This window comes from Pleurodeles waltl, chromosome 5, assembly GCF_031143425.1.
Source record: "Pleurodeles waltl isolate 20211129_DDA chromosome 5, aPleWal1.hap1.20221129, whole genome shotgun sequence".
NCBI classification, from domain to species: domain Eukaryota; kingdom Metazoa; phylum Chordata; class Amphibia; order Caudata; family Salamandridae; genus Pleurodeles; species Pleurodeles waltl.
This window is the reverse complement of record NC_090444.1, coordinates 229,724,580-229,745,961: the sequence shown is the minus strand read 5'-3', so window position 1 is coordinate 229,745,961 and position 21,382 is coordinate 229,724,580. Positions and strand designations below refer to the sequence as shown.

Here is a 21,382-nt window from a genome sequence, read left to right as displayed (position 1 = left end):
AGGTCTACGCTTTGATCGTGTTTCCTTTTTGCCCTAACCTTTGTAGGCATTGCCCCTGGCTGCACCCGAGGTTGAGGGACCAAAGGTCCGCAAGGTCTTTTCTCGGCAAGAGGGTTATGACAGTTTTTCACCAGCAATTGTCAGGAGCCTAGGCATAAGAGACAGCCTTATCAATAGAGGCATCCACCTTGTCACAAAAGGTGTCATCAAAAGGCAAAAATTGCATAGTCTTCTCCTCGAGGAATGAATTATTAAATGCCTGCATTTTGCAGCAGATTTGGCACTGGCGGAACCACCACGTTTTTGGAGGCCCATGGGTCATCTTGCTTGAGGTCAGAGCACCCTGGGACACCAACAACACCTTTAGTAATGGTGACCTTGTCCCTCTGCCTTATGAGGTGTTTGCTATCCATTTACCAGCCAGCCTCTGGAAGGCATGTGTTAGGCAATTACAGACCCCCACACCTCCCAGGGGGCATCCGACTCAAGCGGTGAGGGGTTTCTACTCTGCGATCGGGAACTCCACTCCGAATTTTGTGAATATGCGGTTGAGCATGCATATCGTGGAGGCTGATAGAGAGATGCAACTGTAATGACTGCCTACAGCACCCTCTGCCGCCTGGAGGACTGACTCGCATTGTAAGGCCACGTTAGGAGCAGTAAGTGCTCCTGCGGAGTACTCAAACTGTTTAGGGAATAAAAAATAGTCAAAGTAAACAAACACAGAATACATTGACATCGCAACCCAGAAGGGGAGAGACCCGGCTTACTCATTTGAGGGGCGAAGAAAGAGGGAGAATGGCAAGGGTAGAAGGACTACATAACACCCTGCTCTAGAATTGGATGAACTTGTTATATACAAATGTTTCTTAATATTCATGGTAAACATAGTTTTTTTTGTTTGTTATAAATGTAATTAAGTTACAGCTGCTTTATAGAAATAAAGCAAAGAAAGACATCATAATTGTCACCTCTGGTCTTGACCTAGATTTTGCCCAAAGAGCTTGTAGCAGAAAAAAAGATGTGATTGTATCACCCTATCCATAAAATATAATAACTCTAATTAGAATATTAGATCTGGAAAAAATGAAATGATGCTCATTTGTTGTCTAATAGGATGGAACGCTACAATGGGGTGAACAGTTAAAACTGCTACAAGTACGTTTCTCAGACATCACACAAAAATATGCCTTAAGATCGCGTTTTTATTTTTATTTATGATTTAGTTTCCAGAGGGTCCAGTGATAGTATGTACCTATAACTGGTGTCCTAGTGCCAACAAATCATAACTTAGATTGACAAATTGTAACATGTCTGGAAGTAGAGATTTGCTAGCTTCTACTGACCCACGTTTTTTCAATATCCCATGTGTCATTCACTCAGAGGCCTTTTTGAAGACTCCATTCTGTAGTCACTCACAGAAGTTTCTTCCCATTTGTATAGCTAGGTGTTGTCTTCCTTTCATCTGGATTACTCATGGCCAATTTATGTAAGAATATATCACTCTCCCGAAAATTCTGGAAATATTGGGAATAAGAGTCCTTCAGGAGAAATTTGGATCCCACTGACCAAAGATTTCCATGTACCAAAAAGAAATCCAATCATCCCACCATGTGGATGATCTTTCTGAATAAAGGGTTTCACATAGGGGTGTGTGGCCAAGATGGCGGTGCAGCCGGGCACTCTATGAAAAGCTGCGGCACAGGCCTGAATGAATTCTGCCGACTCCTGTAAACAGATGGTGGACAGATCTGTATCCCCTGCTGTGGTCTAAGGCGAGACACACTATAAATCAAAATGGCGCAAGCCCACCTGGATCCACCCAGCACGCCGCACTGAGAGAGGACGAGAGCAGCCTGCTGCATGGTGTAGACGGCGTGCTCCTGGTCACAAGGACTGGAGGGCCTGCACTGCGAGCATGGGCATCCATGACAATGTGATGCGAAACGAGGGCAACTTCGGATTACTCCCGCCCGCAAGTTTGGTCTCAGTGGGTGAAGAACTGGCAACTGCCCGACCTAGTGGCGATGAGAGATGAGACAACTTGGAGACTGTGCGGTGCTGGCAGGGGCCTCTCCGACGTACTCCCTAGCGCGACCTGCTGGCAAGCTCGCTGGAAGAGGGCCTGCAGTTGGGGCACCTACGCCGGAGATAGGCAGCAGGCAGGTCCGGATGCGCTGGGACTTCCTCTCCCCCACCCCTCCATGCCGGACCACGAATACCAGAGGGAGACAGAGGGTGCCACGGGCTATACTGAAGAAGAATCTAGGCCATCACGGTGAGTGGAGACCTGACGGCCATCAAAGGAGGGCCCCTCCTGCCTTGGCGGTGCACCACAGATCACAAGGGACAACTAACTGGGCTTCCAAGGAGCGATCCTCGTCTACACCTCTGGTCGCGGAGGGGGAAGCCCCGGTCTCTGAGGCAACCTTATCCACACCTCGCCAGGGGAAACTTGACAGATACACAAGAGTGGTCTCCTGCATTACAGATGATGAAGGTCTGCCACCCACGCAGCCGCTCCCAGATAACGCTACCCTCTTACAGGACATGAAGCCCTCCCAGGCAGCTTAGTAGGGTGGAATCGGTGAAGTCAGAATGTAAGTCTCCCACTTCCGGTGAGATGTAAGGAACGTGGCAGAAGGAGTATCGGCTGCCGAAACGAGGATATCAGACCTGGAGGACGCTGTCCACACCCTCAGGAAAGAAGTCAGAGGATCGAGTACTTAACAAACACATGCTATGGTGCCTCAAAGATGCGAAGAACGGGCTGAGATAGAGCGTGAGCATCGAGCACTGTCTAATAAACTGCCACCTCGGAGCCCATCGAGGCCGGTGATAGCACGATTCCTAAACTACCAAGACAGAGACTTAATCCTCTCTGAAGCCAGGATGATGAAGGAAGTGATTCAAATCTTCCATGATTGCACCAGGAAAGTCTAAAGACGCACCTTTGATGCAGTGGAAGTGAAAGCCAAACTGCAAACTCTCCAACCACAGTACGTGCTCCTTTTCCCGGCCAAACTAAAAGTCCTATTTCAAGAAAACGCCCACTTTTTCCCGACTCCGGAGGAGGCTTAGGGCTGGCTTGAGGAGAGGCCACAGCTATCCTGAGAGGCAGCAAAGATGAAAGCGAGCGTCCCCTGCCAACACAAAGAAGGAAGACCCAGTCTGGACTGCAACAAGTACCCCTAAACAGGGAGCAACGCTCAGCCAGGAGGCAAAGACCTTCCAGGCGCCAGAAATCCAGATCCACAATGCACACCCTCAAGCTCAAGCCATACTTGGATTCAGATGGAGATGCCACAACAACCACAAAGAAAAGTAAGATGGCCCGACGACAAACACTACAGGCAGACAACACGATCAGATTCAAACAGTGGGGAGGCCCCGCACTTACTGCACCTCCTGGTATCAACCATAGCCTGACTGGAAGAGAGAACGGTGGAACTGGGCACACGTCGACTGCTGATCAAACTTAGCCTTAAGAGGGGCGATCTCCGAAGGCCATCTAATAATGGTTTTTGAGGCACCGCACTAAACACAGGTCCGCCTCCCAGCAACAACAGTTCTTACTAAACCCATAGACATTGCATTTGCACTATCGACAACACATGTTGAGCGAATGCCAGTTGATGTATTGGTTTTTAAAGTTGCAATAGGCTTACAGCTGGGATAAAGTTTGTATGGGAAGGGTGGGGGTACTGACCTCTCTGCAGAAGTTTGTTGGTTGGGGATGACAGTATCTGGAGAATTGTGGGGGGAGGGTAGGGTGGGGGAAATTGGCAGTTTATGTGGTTTATGGTTATGAAGAACTTAAAGAACTTGAGACAATACCCACACAAACAGCTACAGTTATATAATAATAGAATACAGTGGTACTTTTTAATTAGGGAAGGGCCTGCCTTGTATTGCATATGTCTGACAAATGTTCCTAATGGGTGAGAATAACAGATATACCATGTTGTCCTGGAATGTTAATAGCCTGGCAAATAAAATCAAGAGGGAGTTGGTAATGACATACATTAAGAGGTCCAGGAGACCCGCCTCAAGGGCCCGCACTGGCACTTTCTTGGTAGAGGTGCTACTCAGTGGTAGCACTTGCAGGATTCACTACAGGGTCTAGAGGAGTTACGATTCTGCTTAGGAAGTCCATACCATGTCAGACAACAGAAATCTGGAGAAACCCTGCAGGCACATTTGAAGCGGTTCAAGGACCCTGGGGAAGGCAGGAGGTGACACTAGTGAGCGTCTATGCCTCACCCCGAGTTCAGCAACAGGTTTACACCAAGGTAGCGGAGGTTCTGCTGGAGTCAAACCCACCACTCCACTGAATTGGGGGGACTTTAACAAAGTTGTCTGCCCCAAGCAGGACAGCTCACAGCTCACAACACCTCTCACACGGAGGACCCCTCTGACAGATATGGTGATTTCCCTGGGCCTGACCGACCTCTGGCAATGCCATAACTCGGGGGATAAGCGATTCTCCTACTTTTCCAATGTTACAATACTGTTGTACATGTAATGGACATAGTGACTTCTCTAGCTTAGATTATATCCTTGCCCTGGCGGGCAAGGTAGCAGTGGTGGAAGGGGCAAAATACTTTGCAATTGGTACCTGTCTGTGAGAAAGTAGCCTCTTTCTAGAATGGTTACCCCCCCTTTTTGGCCTATTTGTGAGTGTTTGTCAGTGTGTTTTTACTGTCTCACTGAGATCCTGCTAGCCAGGACCCCAGTGCTCATAGTTTGTGGCCTATGTGTGTTGTCAGTATGCTTGACTGTGTCACTGAAGTTCTGATAACCAGAACTCCAGTGCTTCTGCTCTCTCTACTTGTCAAATTTGTCACTAAAGTTTACTGACTCCATATTCCAATTCTGATTGGCACACTGAACCCCCTCTTAAAACTCCCTAGTATATGGTACCTAAGCACCCAGGGCATTGGGGTTGTGGGTGATTCTTATGGGCTGCAGAATTTCATTTGCCACCCTTGAGGAGCTCATACAAACCTTCCATCAGGACTGCCACTGCAGCCTGAGTGAAATAGTGCACACACTATTGTCACAGCCATTTTTCACCACACCAGGTAACTTATAAGTCACCTATATGTCCAGCCTTCATTTACTGAAGGCTAGGTGCAAAGTTACTATGTGTGAGGGCACTAGCAAAGGCGCCCCCTCACGGTCCAGGGTCAATCCCCCGGACTTGGTGAGTGCGGGTACACCATTATAAGCGTGCACTACATATATATCAATACATATATGTAGCTTCACAATGGTAACTCTGAATATGACCATGTGAGGTGTCTAAGATCATGGAATTGACCCCCCAGCCCAAATATGGTATTGTGGGGGGCAATCCCATTCACCCTGGGGGCTCCACCACGGACCCCCAGTACTGCCAAACCAGCTCTCTGAGGTTTCCACTGCAGCCCCAGCTCCGGCCACCTCACAGACAGGTTTCTGCCGTCCTGGGGATTGAGCAGCTCAATTCCAGGAAGGCAGAACAATACATTTCCTTCAGGAGAGGGGTGTTACACCCTCTCCCATTGGAAATAGGTGTTACAGGCATGGGAGGGGTATCCTCCAAGAGCCTCTGGAAATGCTTTGAAGGGCACAAACGGTGCCCTCCTTGCATAATCCAGTCTACACCAGTTCAGGGACCCCCAGTCCCTTCTCTGGCGCGAAACTGGACAAAGAAAAGGGAAGTGACCACTCCCATGTCCATCAGCACCTCAGGGGTGGTGCCCAGAGCTCCTCCAGAGTGTCCCTGGCATTAGCCACCTTGGATTCCAAGGTGTGGAGACCCTCTGGACACCTCTGAGTGGCCAGTGCCAGCAGGTGACGTCAGAGACCCCTCCTGATAGGTGCATTCCTGGGTACGTAGCCAATCCCCCTCTCCGGGCTATTTAGGGTCTCTCCTCTGGGTGTTTTCTTCAGATTCGGTTTGCGCGATTCCTCCAGGACTCCTCTGCATCAGCTTCTGACTGTTGGATCAACCACAGACTGCTTTATAGTGATACAGAGAGCTGGGGAAAACTCCCTTTCACACTTGTTTGGTAGGTCAGCTCTGTAATAAATGATCTCCGTCCCCAAATTATTGTATTCCCTCCAGAACACCCATGTGAGGTTATCGGACATCATCTTTACTAGGATAGACCACACAGTTGGCGCATTCCTCTGGGGCCGTGAAACACCCCAGGATGTCCCTACAGACACTCCAGCGCAACTTCCTACAATGGAGGGATGCCATTACCTGACCTTAGAGCATCCTATTGGGCAACACACCATGTAACAATTAACCACTGGAAGCACGCACCCGAGGATCACCTTGCATTTCAGCTCAAGAGGAGTCAATTTGAGCGCAAATCTCACCACTACTTAACGGGGGTAGAGACAGGCAGTCACTCCTGGTGCCCACGCATGCAACTCACGTTAGACACCTGGAATAAAGCAGCATGCAAGATAGGGTGGCACGCTAAGCTTACAAGAGAAACCCCATTGTGGGAGGATACCTACTTGAAAGAAATGAGGAAGCTTCAGGGCTTTCAAGAATGGGAAACATAGGTATCTCCCAGTTTGGCCATCTCATAAGAAATGGCATGCTGAAGACCTTCTCAGCCTTACGGGACGAATATCATCTCCTCCAGACACAATAATACCGCTACATTCGGCTAGCACACACTTGGCAGGTCGAAAACCTAGACATATCAGACCTCCCAGAATACACTCCTTTGGAGGGAAAGCTCCTCATGGGTCAACTAGAAGAGAAAGCTATTTCATGGGCATACCAAACCCTAAACAATAATATGCCAGACATCCTTAGGCCACTGAGGGGCAACTTGGGCCTGGTGGTGGCTGAGAGAGACATGACAGAACACTGGGGATCCTCCGAGACCCCAACAGTGACGGAGTGGAGGCTGAGGATGGACCTCTACATGGTGGCTGAAAAGGTGACTAACTAGGCCCATTGCTGCCCACGGAACTTCCCCTAAGTGTGTGGCCCCTGGATGATCTACCACGATTTACATGACACACAACCCTCTATAGATGATGGCACTCCTCCTGATTGTTGATGCACAGCACATTCGGGTTGATGGAAGAAACTGCATTGGAAGCTTTTCCTTTAACCCATATCATGAGTATTTACACCGTATTAGTAGAATTTGTACCAGTAATGATGTGCTATGCCAATGCTTTTCCTGTCGCCTGGCCCGAATGGGCTTATTGTTATGGTTATATAAAATGTGAATAAAAACAGTTTAAAAAATAAAGTGTTTCACATAAAGCTCCTTGACTATAAACAAAATTGTCTAAGGGAGACCTACAATACATGCCTTGCTAAGTCTAGACCTTTCTTCGTGGTCTTATTCCTTGGCAAATGCAATTGTGAGAGACTATGAGCCAGATGTAGGAAGCATTTTGCTTGGTGCAAACTGCGAAAATCGCAGTTTGCGCCATGCAAAATGCGCATTGCGAAGCTCATTCACATTTTGCGAGTCGGTACCGACTCGCAAAATGTGAATGCGATTTGCAAATAGGAAGGGGGGTCCCCTTCCTAATTGCGACTCGCACCACAATGCTAAATTGCTTTGTGACCGCGAACGCGGTCGCAAAGCAATTCGCAGTTACCACCAGTGTCACACTGGTGGTAACCCCTTGGCAAAAGGGACCCTTCCCCATTGTGAATGTTGCCAAAAATGTTTTTTCAGAGCAGGCAGTGGTCCAATGGACCATTGTGTTCTCTGAAAAAACGAAACCAAATGGCTTGGTAATTTTTTTGTATTGCAACTCGTTTTCCTTTAAGGAAAACGGGCTGCAATACAAAAAAAAACTGCTTTGTTTAAAAAGCAGTCACAGACATGGAGGTCTGCTGTCTCCAGCAGGCCACCATCCCTGTGAGTGCAGGGAATCGCTATGGGGTCGCAAAATGCGACCTACTCATTAATATTAATAAGGTGGGTCTTTGCGACCCCATAGTGATTCGCAGACGGTGTCTGAGACACTGTTCTGCATCCGAATTTGCGATTCGGAAAGTGCAAGTCGCACCGACTCGCAATTTCCAAATCGCAAATTCGGAAATTGCCATATCTGGCCCTTAGTTCCTCTATTGCTTTGACATTGCCTCTTAGTAGCCACTACTTTGTTAAGCCTACTGGTTTCCATAGTTTCAATGCTGTATGGTTTAATGCTCGTTCATTCACTTTCTCAGGTAAAACATTCTAAATTCCGTAGAACTGTTTGCCAGTCACCACTTTAGACTGTACACTCGTTTCTGTGTTCGAAGAGGGTCAGTAATTGCGGTTCGGTCTTTTTTTGTCACATTTGACCTGAAGGACAGGTTGTAATCTTGAATTCTGCAAAAGGACCAGCGGGGGGAGCTGGAGCTAGGCTGAGACAGGCTGTCAAGAGCGCAGCAAACATATGTCTTTCATTTTCTCTTGATAATTTTAATGCGTGGGATTTTGCAGTTCTTTTATGAGATGTAGGGATACTTATGTTACCGTTTTTTGATTCACTTAAAGATGAAACATAATTGTATGTTCTTTTTGCTCTGCTTCCGTGAGTGTGAGTCTATTTCATTTTTTCACATGGACCCACATACGATCAGATAGTGTAGCAAACAATGCAGTAGATAAAAGCATCTACAAGTGCAAACACCACATAATAAGGAGTCATAAAGAATGTATCCTGGAAAACTGTTTTGTAAATGAACTCCTCTGCTTTAGGCATTGCCACAAAAACGCTAAACAAGGCAGGGCATTAATAAAGATTAAAATTGAGTTGGTGGAGCTTCCAGAGCTTCCACCTTGTAGCATTACCTTTTTCACACAGCGATAACCCTTAATTTATTGTAATCATTTCTACGAACTCTGAAATGTACGCCTTGGTGACATGTTGGTTTTTGACTCAAGGGAACTTATTTATGGCTCATCTATTTGGCTACGGGTTGAGTTATAAAGCATGTCTATTTTACAAACTGGAGATGCTAAAATACACTTAGGAAGCAAGATCATTTCGCTTTGTTTTGTGTGGGCAGTGGGTGTGCATAGCTTTAGGCAGTAAAAATTCTAAAAACAGAGTTTAATGGATCTGCATATGGTGACCGCAACACCTCATGTAAATGCTGCTATCCCGAGTATGGTGTTCATTTACTTGTCTAAGGACTGAACCATGAAAATCTCAGCTTTTCCAGGTATGCGTTTGCTGACCATGCATACAAATCTGATGAATATGATTATGCTGAAAACGTTCTGTCCTTTTCTGGCCCTGCTGGTCTGTGTTGTTCAGCGTTTTAAAAATAAATAAATTCGATACCATTATCTCAGCATTTGTATGGAGTCTCAGAAAACCTAGGTCTGCATCTTGTGTTCTCCGGCTGCCCTTCGTAAAAGAAGGTTTGGCACTCCCAAACCAATTTTTTTCTTATTGGGCAGCTAAGGGGAAGCGGCTACTTATGCTGTTTAAGATATTTGCAAGATTCTGCTTTCATTAATGCCTATTTTTATTTAACTTCTTCACTTTTTTAATCTGCTATGCTAACCCTGGAGTCTAAGGTTCAGCTTGATCTGTGCTTTACCTGTAAAGAATAACCACGTGGTCCCAAAGGCACGTAAAGAATAATCAAGCACTTCCTGTTATATTTTCGAGTTTCTCACCATTCACCCCGGCTTAATCTTGAACTTGAGCACCAGTAATCTATTGTGGGATGTAGGAAGCTGGCTCTGTATACACTATATCAAAATGAGATATAGTGTGCACACAGTCCAGCGGTTCCCCAGAGGCTTAACAGAGGCAATATAAGATAATACTAATGCTGTATTCGTGGTAGTGTGGTTGAGCAGCGAGGTTTAGTGTTGAGTATTTGTTGTACACACACAAGCAATAGAAGAAACACACACTCAATGACAACTCCAGACCAATAGGATTTTATATAGAAAATTATGTTTTGTTTATTTATTTCTAGAACCACAAGATTCAGTTTGCAGGTAAGTACATAAAATGTAAGGTACTTTGCATAGTTATACAGTTTTCTTTAAAATGGCAACAAGCAATTTTAAAAATGGACACTGCAGTTTTCAACAATTCCTGGGGGAAGAAAAGAATGGATATTTTTACAAGTAAGTATTCATCTTACAGTTCCTATCTCCAGGTTTTAGGTAGTCCGTCGTTTGGGGTTAAAGTTAACCCCAAACACCCACCACCAGCAAAATGAGCCCGGTCGGATGCAGAGGTCAAAGGAGAACCCAGTTAACGTGGGCTCCTATGGAGATAGGGGGGTACTCGGAATCTGGCCAGCCAGCAGGTAAGTACCCGCGACTTGGAGAGCAGACCAGGGGGGTTCTAGAGAGGACTGGAGGGGCCCCAAGTAGGCACCAAACACACACCCTCAGGATGGCCAGGTGCAGGGTGCAAACAGGGTGTTGGGTTTCCAATGCAACTCTATGAGGGGACCCCGGGGGTCACTTAGAGGCTGCAGGCTAGGTCGGGGGGGGGGGTCTCTCGGGCACACCACGGGTCGGGCAGTTAAGAGGGCTGCCTGCTGGTCAATGCTGCACTGGGGTCAGGTTCTCCAAGGCCTGGGAGCTGCGGGTGCAGTGGGTCCTTTAGGTGTCAGATATCTTTGTCCGGAGCTTGCGGTCGGGGGGTCCTCTGGAGTCTCTCTGCAGGCGGTGTCGTGGGGCTTTGGAGGGGCCAACCCAAGGTGGGTTCTTGCTCCCAATCGCCTGGGGACCCTTTCTTGGTGGCTGGACCATCTGGACACGGGCCGTGGGCGTCGGATCCACAGGGGTCAGGACTCATGTATCCGAAGTGAGGTAGGAGTCCTTGGTTGAAAATTTCTTTTGGACAGAGCCACTGTCCTCTGGAGTTATTGGTCCTTTGGGGTGCAAGGCGGTCCTCTGGAGTTGTCAGAGGTCGCTGAGCCCGCTGGATGCATTGCTGTTCTTCTTGCAGGTTCTGTGAAGCAGGAGACAGGCGGGTAGAGCTGGGGCAAAAGCAGTTGTCGTCTTCCTTCTTCTCTGCTAGGGTTTTCAGCTTAGCAGTCCTTCTTCTCTTTGTAGGTCGCAAGGAATCTGGTGAGCTGGGTTCAGGGAGGCCCTTAAATCCTAGATTTAGGGACGTGTTAGGGGTCAGAGGGCAACAGCCAATGGCATAGTGCACCTTGCCTTACGGCTGCAAGTCCTGCTAGAGGGGTGACTTACCTATGCCACAGGCAGTGGTTTGTGGGCATGACACCCTGAGAGTGGTGCCATGTCGATTCTGCATTTGTCTCCCTACCAGCACACACAAGCTGCAAGGCTGTGTGCATGGGCTGAGTGAGGTGTCCCCCAAGATGGCACAATACATGCTGCAGCCCTTAGAGACCTTCCCTGGCCACAGGGTCCTTGATATCATGGGTACCGTTTACAAGGGACTTAACTATGTGCCAGGGCTGTGCTAACTGTGGAAATAAATGTACAGTTTTAGGGAAAGGGTGCTGGTGTTGGGGCCTGGTTAGCAGGGTCCCAGCACACTTTAAATCAAAGTTGGCATCAACACTAGGCAAAAAATGGTGGGGTAACAGTGGCACTTTCCTACATGGGATCTGTTAATCTTCCACTGATTTTCGGGATTAATTTTGAGTCAGTTTGGGGCAGGGTTAATATGGATGCCCTTATTAACCATGGTTTTAACTAAAGTCATCAGCAACAGGGTACAGTTAAATAACTGTTCTTAAATGTATTTTATAGGGTATTTAACTTATTCTTTTTGCACTCTAGGACAGACTGTGTTTATGAATTTTATAGGTAATAAAATAAGTCTAGTACTGTGCAATAAAAATAAAAAAGAACATACCCACTTAAGATAACTCCATATAAACATTCAGACAGATAGTGCTTGGTAGTGTTGCTTCTAATTTTCTAAATAATTAACATCCACGCATGGTATTCAGGGAACTAATCTCAAAATATATATGTTTTACTTGTAGGTGCAGCGACCAGAAAGCAGACTACCAACTGTTTCTCCAGATCAAAGGTCTAATTATTTCTTACGGCTTTGTTATATGTCATGGCCTCTGTCAATTACGAGCATTTTGCATGTTTATAGTATGTTTTCTGGTCATTTTTTATTTTTTCCCTGCCTTTGGCAGTGGCCTAAATAACTAAGAAAGTCTCTTGTGTAAAAATATGACTATTATTTAGGGCACTGTGGTGACATCATGAAAGCAGGGATATAGGAGTGTGTTGTTGAAACATTGAATTTGTACAATATTACAATACTGTCGTACATGTAGCATAGTCTTCTCTAGAACAGTGCTTCTCAATCGTTTTAGAACCAGACACCCATTTTTAGAGTGACAGACTTTTGTGACCCACCTAGCTTTAACAGACATGAGGGCGGGGTTGTGATTTTTTAATGTAACAGTAGACAGACATGCTTCAAAATTACCAAAATAACACAATCCTCACAATTTTTTCTGTTTATTTCTAACAACAATTGTGTGTAAATTTCACAACCTTGACCACCCCTTTGACATGTCTTTATCTGGTGGTGGCCAAAATATTGATCTGCCCACAAAAGTGGCAATGATGAACTGTAGTCTCTGGAGCTGGAACACGTTTCGGAGTAGGGTGTTGGCCTGTGGCAACCGTTCACTAATGTCACAAGGTTTCTAAAAAATGTAGGTGTTGTTCCGTATTACTAACTGTATGTGTGAAAGTCATAGAGAAGTGGGATGATTGAGTATGGTCATTTATAGTGAGCACATTTTCTGATAAAATGGCTGTGTGAAGTAAAAAAAACAGCAGCAACAAATACTTTCAGGTTCATCCAGAGTCTCGCTTGGGAAATCTTACAAGTGTGTTGTTTAAAAACAGGACTTAGGGATATTTTTAACACATTTGCATCGGTGGTGTTGGAACAATTTTCAGAGTGAAGGTGCTATTATCATTATTATATCACAAAGCAAATGTAGCAAATGTATTCAGCATAGCTGGTAGGGAATTTTGGAGCACGTTGTGTGGTAACACACTTGTCATTTACAGACAGCATATTTTTTCTCAGAGTGGCTACTAAACCTGATCAGACATTACATTTTGCGATATAGCACACCAATGAAAATGTGTGGAAATGGGGTTTAAGTGACTAGCATTTGTGCATCACTAACTAGGGGTCTTGACTTGTTTTAATCCTATTAGATTTTTTATTTTCACCACACTTCAGAATTACAAAAAGGGGCTTCGTTTTTGATTTCCCAACTGCTGATATTCTGAAATATGTATCCAATTAATTTACAGGAATTTAGATGTTGTTGTGTCCTATAAAATATTACATCCTACAGACTTTTCTATAACACTTGTTGTAGCCATCACATTTATCACATAGTTCACTTTAAAAACTCCTGTCAATTTGCACTCAGAGAAAAAAAATGTAAACACTAATCCCCTGTTAACTGAATAAGCAGCATTTTGTCAGAAGACATTGCCTGACATCTCACCCCTGTCTTTGAAGCACCGCATATTTGACAAGATAAATGAAAAATGTAAGGGCATCTTTATTTATTGCTTGTTCACCTTCTGAAGTACTTTCGTGACCCACCAGCAATCGGCTCTAGACTGGGGTGACTCCTCCATTAGGGTGGAGGAGTGTTGTGCCTTTGCCAGCTGCAGCAGCTGCAAAACCTTTTCAAGAAAACAAAGATAAACTGTGTTTATTGTTGTTTTCTTGAAATGGGGCAGGGCCACGGGGTGCCGAGCACTTGAGGAGGGTGCACAGAGCACTCCCCTCAGAGTGCATGTGTGTTTGGCTGGCTGTCTCTAGCTGGCCAAACACACATGCGCAGTAGGCTCTCTCCAGCCCAACAACACAGTTGCTGGGCTGGAGAGAGCCTGCACAGGCTCCCAGTTTGCATTGGAGTGCCCTTGCTGTGACGCTGCTTTGAAGAACGTTAGGATTGACTGCAGGGCAGGCTGGGAGCCTGTGTCTGCAGTCAGCTGAGAAGAAGCGGATGGAGCGATGCGGCGAGGGAGGTAAGTGTAATTTTTTAAAATTTGAATTTATATCCCCCATCCCACCTTGCACGCCGCTCGCCCCTTCAATGCTCCACGAGCTGCTTCTGGCTCTCGACACACAGTTAGGGAAACCCTGACCTAACGTACACCCCTACTGTACATAAACACCAGTTTACCCATATATATTAAATCTTGTTATTGTTAACAATCAACCAAACCAGGAGAATAACATATAACAAAGAGAAGCCTTCTAGAATGTCCAAAGTATATGTAGCAGACTGATAGCACTTTTAGTATGTTTTTTGATTGTTAAATGTTGATCTGTTCCTCAAAGTGTTGCAGTGAAGTGGCGTTGAAAGTATTAATACATATTGGTAGCCTCCGGTTTTGTAATAAAATCTGCTTCGGGGGTGTGAAATTGTAATATTGAGGGGGTCATTATGACCCTGGCGGTCCTGCCCTGCCACACCGATGGTGGTGGCCAGACCACCGACAGCGTGGCGGTGCAGGACGCCAAATTATGAGCATTGCAGTGAACTGGCTGGATTGCAGCCAGTTCACTACCTGTACCACCAGGGGGGTGGGACGGCCCACGGTATAATGAGTATCGTTACCGCCAGGGATTTCGTGGCAGTAGCCCTGCCCCAAAATCCCTGGCGGTAAGGACACTGGCGACAGGAATACTAATTCCTGTTGCCACTGCAGGACTCCCCAACCCCCCCCCTCCTTATAGGAGCCCCCTCCCACCCCATCAGGAACCCCCAACCCCACCTAAGCAGCGGCACCCCATCCCCGTACTGGACCCCCCCCACCCACAATCCCCATACTGTCCCCCGATCCACGCATGCACACATCACACATACATACACGCACACATGGCCACAGCACTCCCCCAGCATACACGCATTCATATAAGCGCACAGACACTTGCATACACATGCACACAAACACACACAACAACAACCCCCCCCCCCGGCCAACCCCTTCCATTCACGCACACAATACTCAACACCCCCACCTCCCGGGTCGGTTGATCACCTTACCTGGTGATCGTCCAGGAGGGAACGGGGCCCATGGGGCCTGCTTCGCCAGCACCGCCCATCACCACAACACTGCCACGCCCATTACAAAGTTGTAATCTGGTGGGCGGTGTTGTGATGATGTGCCGGTGCCAGCGGAGCAACCTCCACTAGACGGCCGACTGCCAGTATGGCTGCTGGCAGCTCTCCGCCCAATTTATGGTGAAGAGCTGCCAGGAATCATAATATGGGGGTCTCAAGACTGTCATCACTGGCGGTCTCCTGACGGGCGTGACTTCGGCGGTCAACTGTTCTGACCGCCAAAGTCATAATGAGGGCCTAAGTCACATGATTCCATAAACTCAGTTTATGGATATCAGTGCAAACAGATCTTAAAGGTTACACCTGATTTACACGTTCAGGTCTCCTACAGTAAAGATAATGTCATGAAAAGTTTTATTAGTGAGATTCTAAACTATTACTAAAGTGCTCTTGAAATTGAATAATTTTGTTCTCCAACATTAACTTGTTAGTTCCCATCAAATATTTTGGTTTCTGAAAAGTACTTCTAGTTGCAGATTCCTTGAGATATACCCTTGTGCGTCAGTAGGTGGCGTTGGTCGACTCCGCGGGCGCCGTTGGAGTCGTAGTCACCATGATGATGTCAGGAGTAGTACACAGACGCCGCCTCAGCGCAGTGACGTCAGTTCTTTTCTTTCCACAACACGCACTGATCTGGAGAGAGCTACCCTGGCCTCTTTTTGACTGAGTTCAACTGTTTTGTTGAGGTTTTTGGTGTGTCGCGATGTCTCTGAAGACCGGTTTCAAGCCGTGCTAGGACTGTCACTATATGATGTCTGTGACAGATCCACATTGGGTCCGTTTGTGGTGCTTGGAACACGACCACGACCCGAAGTTGTGCTCTGAGTGCCGGGCAATGCACCTGAAGACCTTAAGAGAGCGATCCCTCAAGCTCATGGTGGCCCGGCGCTCGACTCTGTGTAGGTCCTGGTCTCGCTCAAGAGGAAGGTCTCGAGACCGTTCGCAGAGCCACCACCATTCTTCTTCCTCCAAGTCTTTGGGCACAGGTAAGAAGAAAAAGAAGTCAAAGCGGTCCCGTCGCCCTTTGACTTCACCCCGTCGCTCGGCTGATGCAACGCGGGAGGAGCGTCGACGCTCAAGGCCTCTATCTTCGGAGCCTGCTTCTGGGTCCGCTCCATGCTTCCCCGAATTTCCGGGAGCCAGAGCGACCCCCACTCAATTAAAGGAGTTTTATGAGGCCATGTGCCTCATTTTTGGCCGGACCGACCCCGATATGGTGCCTTTGGGCTCAAAGGGTTAGAACGAGGGGCCTTTGCGTCCCATGCCGGTGGCTTTGGCTGCGGCCACCGAGGTCCCCTCCGGATCCGCTTGCAAGCTGTGCGAGGACTGTCACCATATGATGTCGGTGACAGATCCACATTGGGTCTGTTTGTGGTGCTTAGAACGCGACCACGACCTGAAGTTGTGCTCCGAGTGCTGGGCAATGCACCTGAAGGCCTTGAGAGAGGGATCCCTCAAGCTCATGGCGGCCTGGCGCTTGACTCTGTGTAGGTCCTGGTCTCGCTCAAAAGGAAGGTCTTGAGACCATTCGCAGAGCCACCACCATTCTTTTTTCTCCCAAGTCTTTGGGCACAGGTAAGAAGAAAAAGAACTCAAAGCGGTCCTGTCGCCCTTCGACTTCACCCCGTTGCTCGGCTGATGCGACGCGGGAGGAGCGTCAACGCTCGAGGCCTCTGTCTTCGGAGCATGCTTCTGGGTCCGCTCCATGCTTCCCCGAATTTCCAGGAGCCAGAGCCACCCCCACTCAATTAAAGGAGTTTTATGAGGCCATGCGCCTCATTTTTGGCCAGACCGACCCAGATATGATGCCTTTGGGCTCAAAGGGTTAGAACGATGGGCCTTTGCGTTCCATGCCGGTGGCTTCGGCTCCGGCCACCGAGGTCCCCTCCTGATCGGCACCAACGCCAGTTGTACCACTGGGACATTCCCCTGCGCCGGTTCGATTGTCGACACGCCCATCGTCAGTAGTGGCCACCATCGATGTCGACCCGATCCTTATCCTCGACAACTTGGAGACGGAACGGCATCGCCCGCTGCCACCTCTGTCTTCGATATGGCCTACTCACCCCAGGTTGGATTTGGACCCTTTTCCTTATGGGTACGAGTTCGGGGAAGGATTGCAGAGGTTCCTACCAGAATGACCCATCTTTGGACTGGGCACAGAAATTGGGCGAGGCCAGTGGACTGAACACTTCTCCAGACGCTGGCATGCCGTCTCCTCCTACCGTGGCTACGCCGGAGAGAGCGACTTATGCTATGGTGGGCAGTTGGGCAGCTGAAGTCCTTGGCCTTGAGCTACTTCCTGACGGAGGTGCTTCAGCCCGGGGCTTCCACATCTGAGCCCCTTTTGCCATTCAATGAGGCACTCACCGATATCCTTTTGGATACTTAGTTCAAACCCAACATAAGGGCTCCTGTGAACAGGACTATCACACACAGCCCCACCTCCCGAGCGACCGTAAATTCCTGTCCCAACACCCCACGCCTGAGAGTCTTGTCATCCAGGTGTCCCCTTCCTCTGGAGCATTCTCTTCTGCACCCCCAGATAGGGGATCAAAAAGGGTGGAACAATTTGGGAAGAAGATGTTTTCTTCCTCCAGTCTTGCGCTGCAGTTGTGAACACCGCATGCCTTTTGGGCCGCTATACACACTTTCTCTGGGATACAGTTGCGCAAGTTCTGCAGATACCGGAGGAGGCCCGTGCTAACATCTCCCAAGCTCTCAACGATGGGAGAGATGCAGCGAAGTTCACAATCCGATGTGGGCTGGATACGACTGACTCCCTGGGCCGATCGGTTGCTACAATGGTGGCCTTGAGACACCACGCCTGGTTGCGTACTTCTCATTTTTCAGGGGAATGTTCAATAGTCTCTCATGGACATGCCCTTTCATGGCTCCCGTCTCTTTGGAGACAAGGCGGACTCGGCCTTGGAGAGATTCAAAGACTCCCAGTCTGCAGCTCGGTCCCTTGGCCCTTCTGCTGCCCCTCACCCCCAACAGTCTGCCTTTTGTGGCCACTGAAGGGGCTCCTTGTCACGTCCCCCACCTAGCCACTGTGCCACCCATGCTGTTCAGCCGATGCGTGGCCGAGGACGCGGAATCCCACGGGGGTGGGACAGGGAACCAGAGGTCTGCCCAGTCCCCCCTGCCGTAGCTGCAGCCTCCAACCCCTCCTAGTCTATCCCCTCACTCCGATCCAGTTGGTGACTCCCTGACTCACTGGGAATCCATCACTACGGACAGGTGGGTTTTACAGATACTTCTTTGCAGATAGTTTGAAAGGGATATTCCCTCCCTTTCTAATCTGCCCCACCAGCCATGCCTCCATCAATCAGCCAACTCCCGGAGGGTCATTTTGCACTTCTCCAATAGGAAGCCGTGGCTCTCTTGGCCAAGGGTGCCATAGAGAAGGTCCCTGCGCCAGAAGTAGGTTGTGGTTGTTATTCCCAGTACCTTCTGGTGCTGAAAAAGGACAAGGCCTTATGTCCTATCCTAGACCTTCGGGACCTCAACTACATCCTCAAGAAGGAGAAATTCAAAATGCTCACCCTGGCTCAGGTCCTGTCTGTCTTGGACCCAGGAGACCGAATGGTAGCATTGGACTTACAGGATGCTTATTTCCACATTCCCATCCTGCCTGCCCACAGACGATACCTGCAGTTCGTGGTAGGTCACGAGCACTATCAGTTTACCGTTCTCCTCTTTGGCCTACCTGCGCCCCTCAGATTTTCACAAAAGTGATGACGGTGGTTGCAGCTCATCTGCGCAGGTTAGGAGTCTCAGTCTTCCCCTACCTCAGCGACAGGCTGTTGAAGACGGACTTGCCCGAGATAGTCATCTCCTACCTTCAGACTATGGCGAGCCTCCTGCACACGCTAGGGTTCACTATCAATGTGCCAAAGTCTACCTGACTCGCTCTCAGACGCGCCCTTTCATCGGAGCTGTTATGGACACAGTGCAGTTTAGGGCTTATCCTCCCAAAAAGCGAGTCCAAGATATTCAGGCTATTATCCTGATCTTTCAGCCTCTGTGTTGGGTTTCGGTGAGACTGACCCTGAGGCTGCTGGGCATCATGGCCTCCTGCATCCTGCTAGTGACTCATGCCAGATGGCATATGTGGGCTCTGCAGTGGGGCTTGCAGTTCCAGTGGGCGTAGCATCAGGGAAATCTCTCCGACATGGTCCAGATCTCGGAGAGGACTGCGAAAGATCTGTAGTGGTGGCTTTCAAATCCGCATTGAGTCCACGTCAGATCCATCTCACTTCCCCAGACAAATCTATCCATAGTGACAGATGCGTCGCTTCTGGGTTGGGGTGGCCACATGGGAGAGACGGAGATCAGAGGCCTCTTGTCTCTGGCGGAGTCTGGGCTCCATATCAGTCTTCTAGAGCTCTGGGCGATCAGGCTTGCATTGAAAGAATTTCTTCCCTCTCTCAAAGGAAAAGTAGTGCAGGTGTTCTTGGACAATACTAAGGCCATGCGGTACTGCAACAAACAGGGCGGAGTAGAGTCCTGGACCCTTCTCAGGAGGCACTACTCCTCTGGACATGGCTGGAACATCAGGGCGTTACCCTGGTGGTTCAACATGTGGAGAATTTTCTCAACGCCAGAGCGGACAAACTCATCCGTGGATGCACAGCCGATCACGAATGGCGTCTCTATCCGGAGGTGGTGCATGGTCTCTTTCAGCAGTGGGGAGAGCCTTGGGTATATCTGTTCACCTCTGCAGAGAACGCGCAATGTCAGCTGTTTTGCGCGTTGGAGTTTCCAAGACGGTACTCACTCGGAGACGCTTTTCATCTCGAGTGGATCTCCGGCCTCCTTTACGCCTTTCCACCTATACCACTTCTGCCCAGAGTTCTCAAGAAGATCTGGAACGACCGGGCCCAAGTCATCTTGGTGGCTCCAGACTGGGCACGGAGAGTATGGTATCTATAGCTATTGAGCATGGCCACGATCCTCCGCTCGGACTGCCTCTTCAGGCAGATCTTCTGTTGCAGCAACAGGGGACGGTTCTCCACCTGAACCTGTCCAATCTCCGCCTTCATGCGTGGAGATTGAGTGGTGGCAGTTGACGACTTTTGATCTTCCATCCAAGGTCTGCAGTGTTATCTTGCCAGCCAGGCGTCCCTCCACCGAAATGGTATACGCCTGTTGTCGGCATACATTTGTGGCATGGTGTACCAACAAATCTGTTGATCCTCTCTCTGCTCCTCAATCTGAGGTTCTTTTGTTCATTCTTTCTTTGGCCTAGCAGGGCTCTGCTTTGGGCACCCCTTAAAGGGTATTTATCTGCCATTTCGGCCTTTCTCAGGCTACCTGATCAGCCCTCACTCTTTAAATCTTCTATTGTAAATAGATTCCTTAAAGGTCTCACCCATTTGTTTCCTCCCTCTCTTTATAATGCCTCAGTTGGACCTCAATCTTAACCTTGTTTACTTAAGGTGTAGTCCCTTTGAGCCGATGCACAATTGCCATTTCAGCTCATCCCTTTCAAGACTGTCTTTCTTGTTGCCATTACTTCTGCTCGCAGAGTGAGTGAGCTTCAATCTCTTTCTTCCAAGCCTCCATTCTTGTCTGACAAAGTGATGTTGCGCACTAAAGCTTCCTTCCTTCCCAAGGTTGTTACGCCTTTGCATGTTGGCCAGACCATCACCTTGCCTGCGTTTTATGAACCCCCACATCCTTCCAATGAAGAGGAGAGACTCCACCGTCTGGACCCAAAAAGAGCATTGGCGTTCTGTCTAAATCGTACTAAAGATTTCTGGGTGAACGATCAACTCTGTCGGGTATGTGGGTGCAAAGAAAGGGAAGGTGGTGCAAAAACGTACCATCTCTCGATGGGTACTTCTTTGCATCAAGATGTGCTATGCTTTGGCAGAGAAGCAACCTCCTGAGGGCTTGCACGCTCATTCTACCAGATCGACTGCTGCTTCTACTGCGTTAGCGTGTGGAGTTCCTGTCCTAGATATTGCCAGGCAGCTACGTGGGCATCCCTGTACCAATTTTCTAAACATTACTGCCTGGACAGTCAGGTCTGTCGGGACGGCTACTTTGTTTGTTCGGTTCTGCAGGACTTTGTAGTATGATCTTGGTTCGCAGCCCACCTCCGAGGATGGCATTGCTTGGGTATCTATTCTAAGGTAAGGAATCTGCAACTAGAAGTCACTATCAGATGTGCAAGTTACTTACCTTCGGTAACGAAATATCTGCTAGAGACATATTCTAGTTGCAGATTCCTTGCCCACCCACCCGTCCCAGCCGTCCCAG

At 48.3% G+C, this 21,382-nt stretch overlaps 1 protein-coding gene across 2 annotated transcripts in view; it reads left to right on the top strand.

Moving 5' to 3' along the window:
- The window catches only part of TRERF1 (transcriptional regulating factor 1), a 675,896-nt gene that overhangs the window by 343,635 nt on the left and 310,879 nt on the right, over positions 1–21,382 (top strand). For both annotated transcript variants that reach the window (XM_069233961.1, XM_069233962.1), the window contains exon 5: positions 11,969–12,015. In XM_069233961.1, the coding sequence (XP_069090062.1) occupies positions 11,969–12,015 (47 nt within the window). The remainder of the gene's footprint in view (positions 1–11,968; positions 12,016–21,382) is intronic.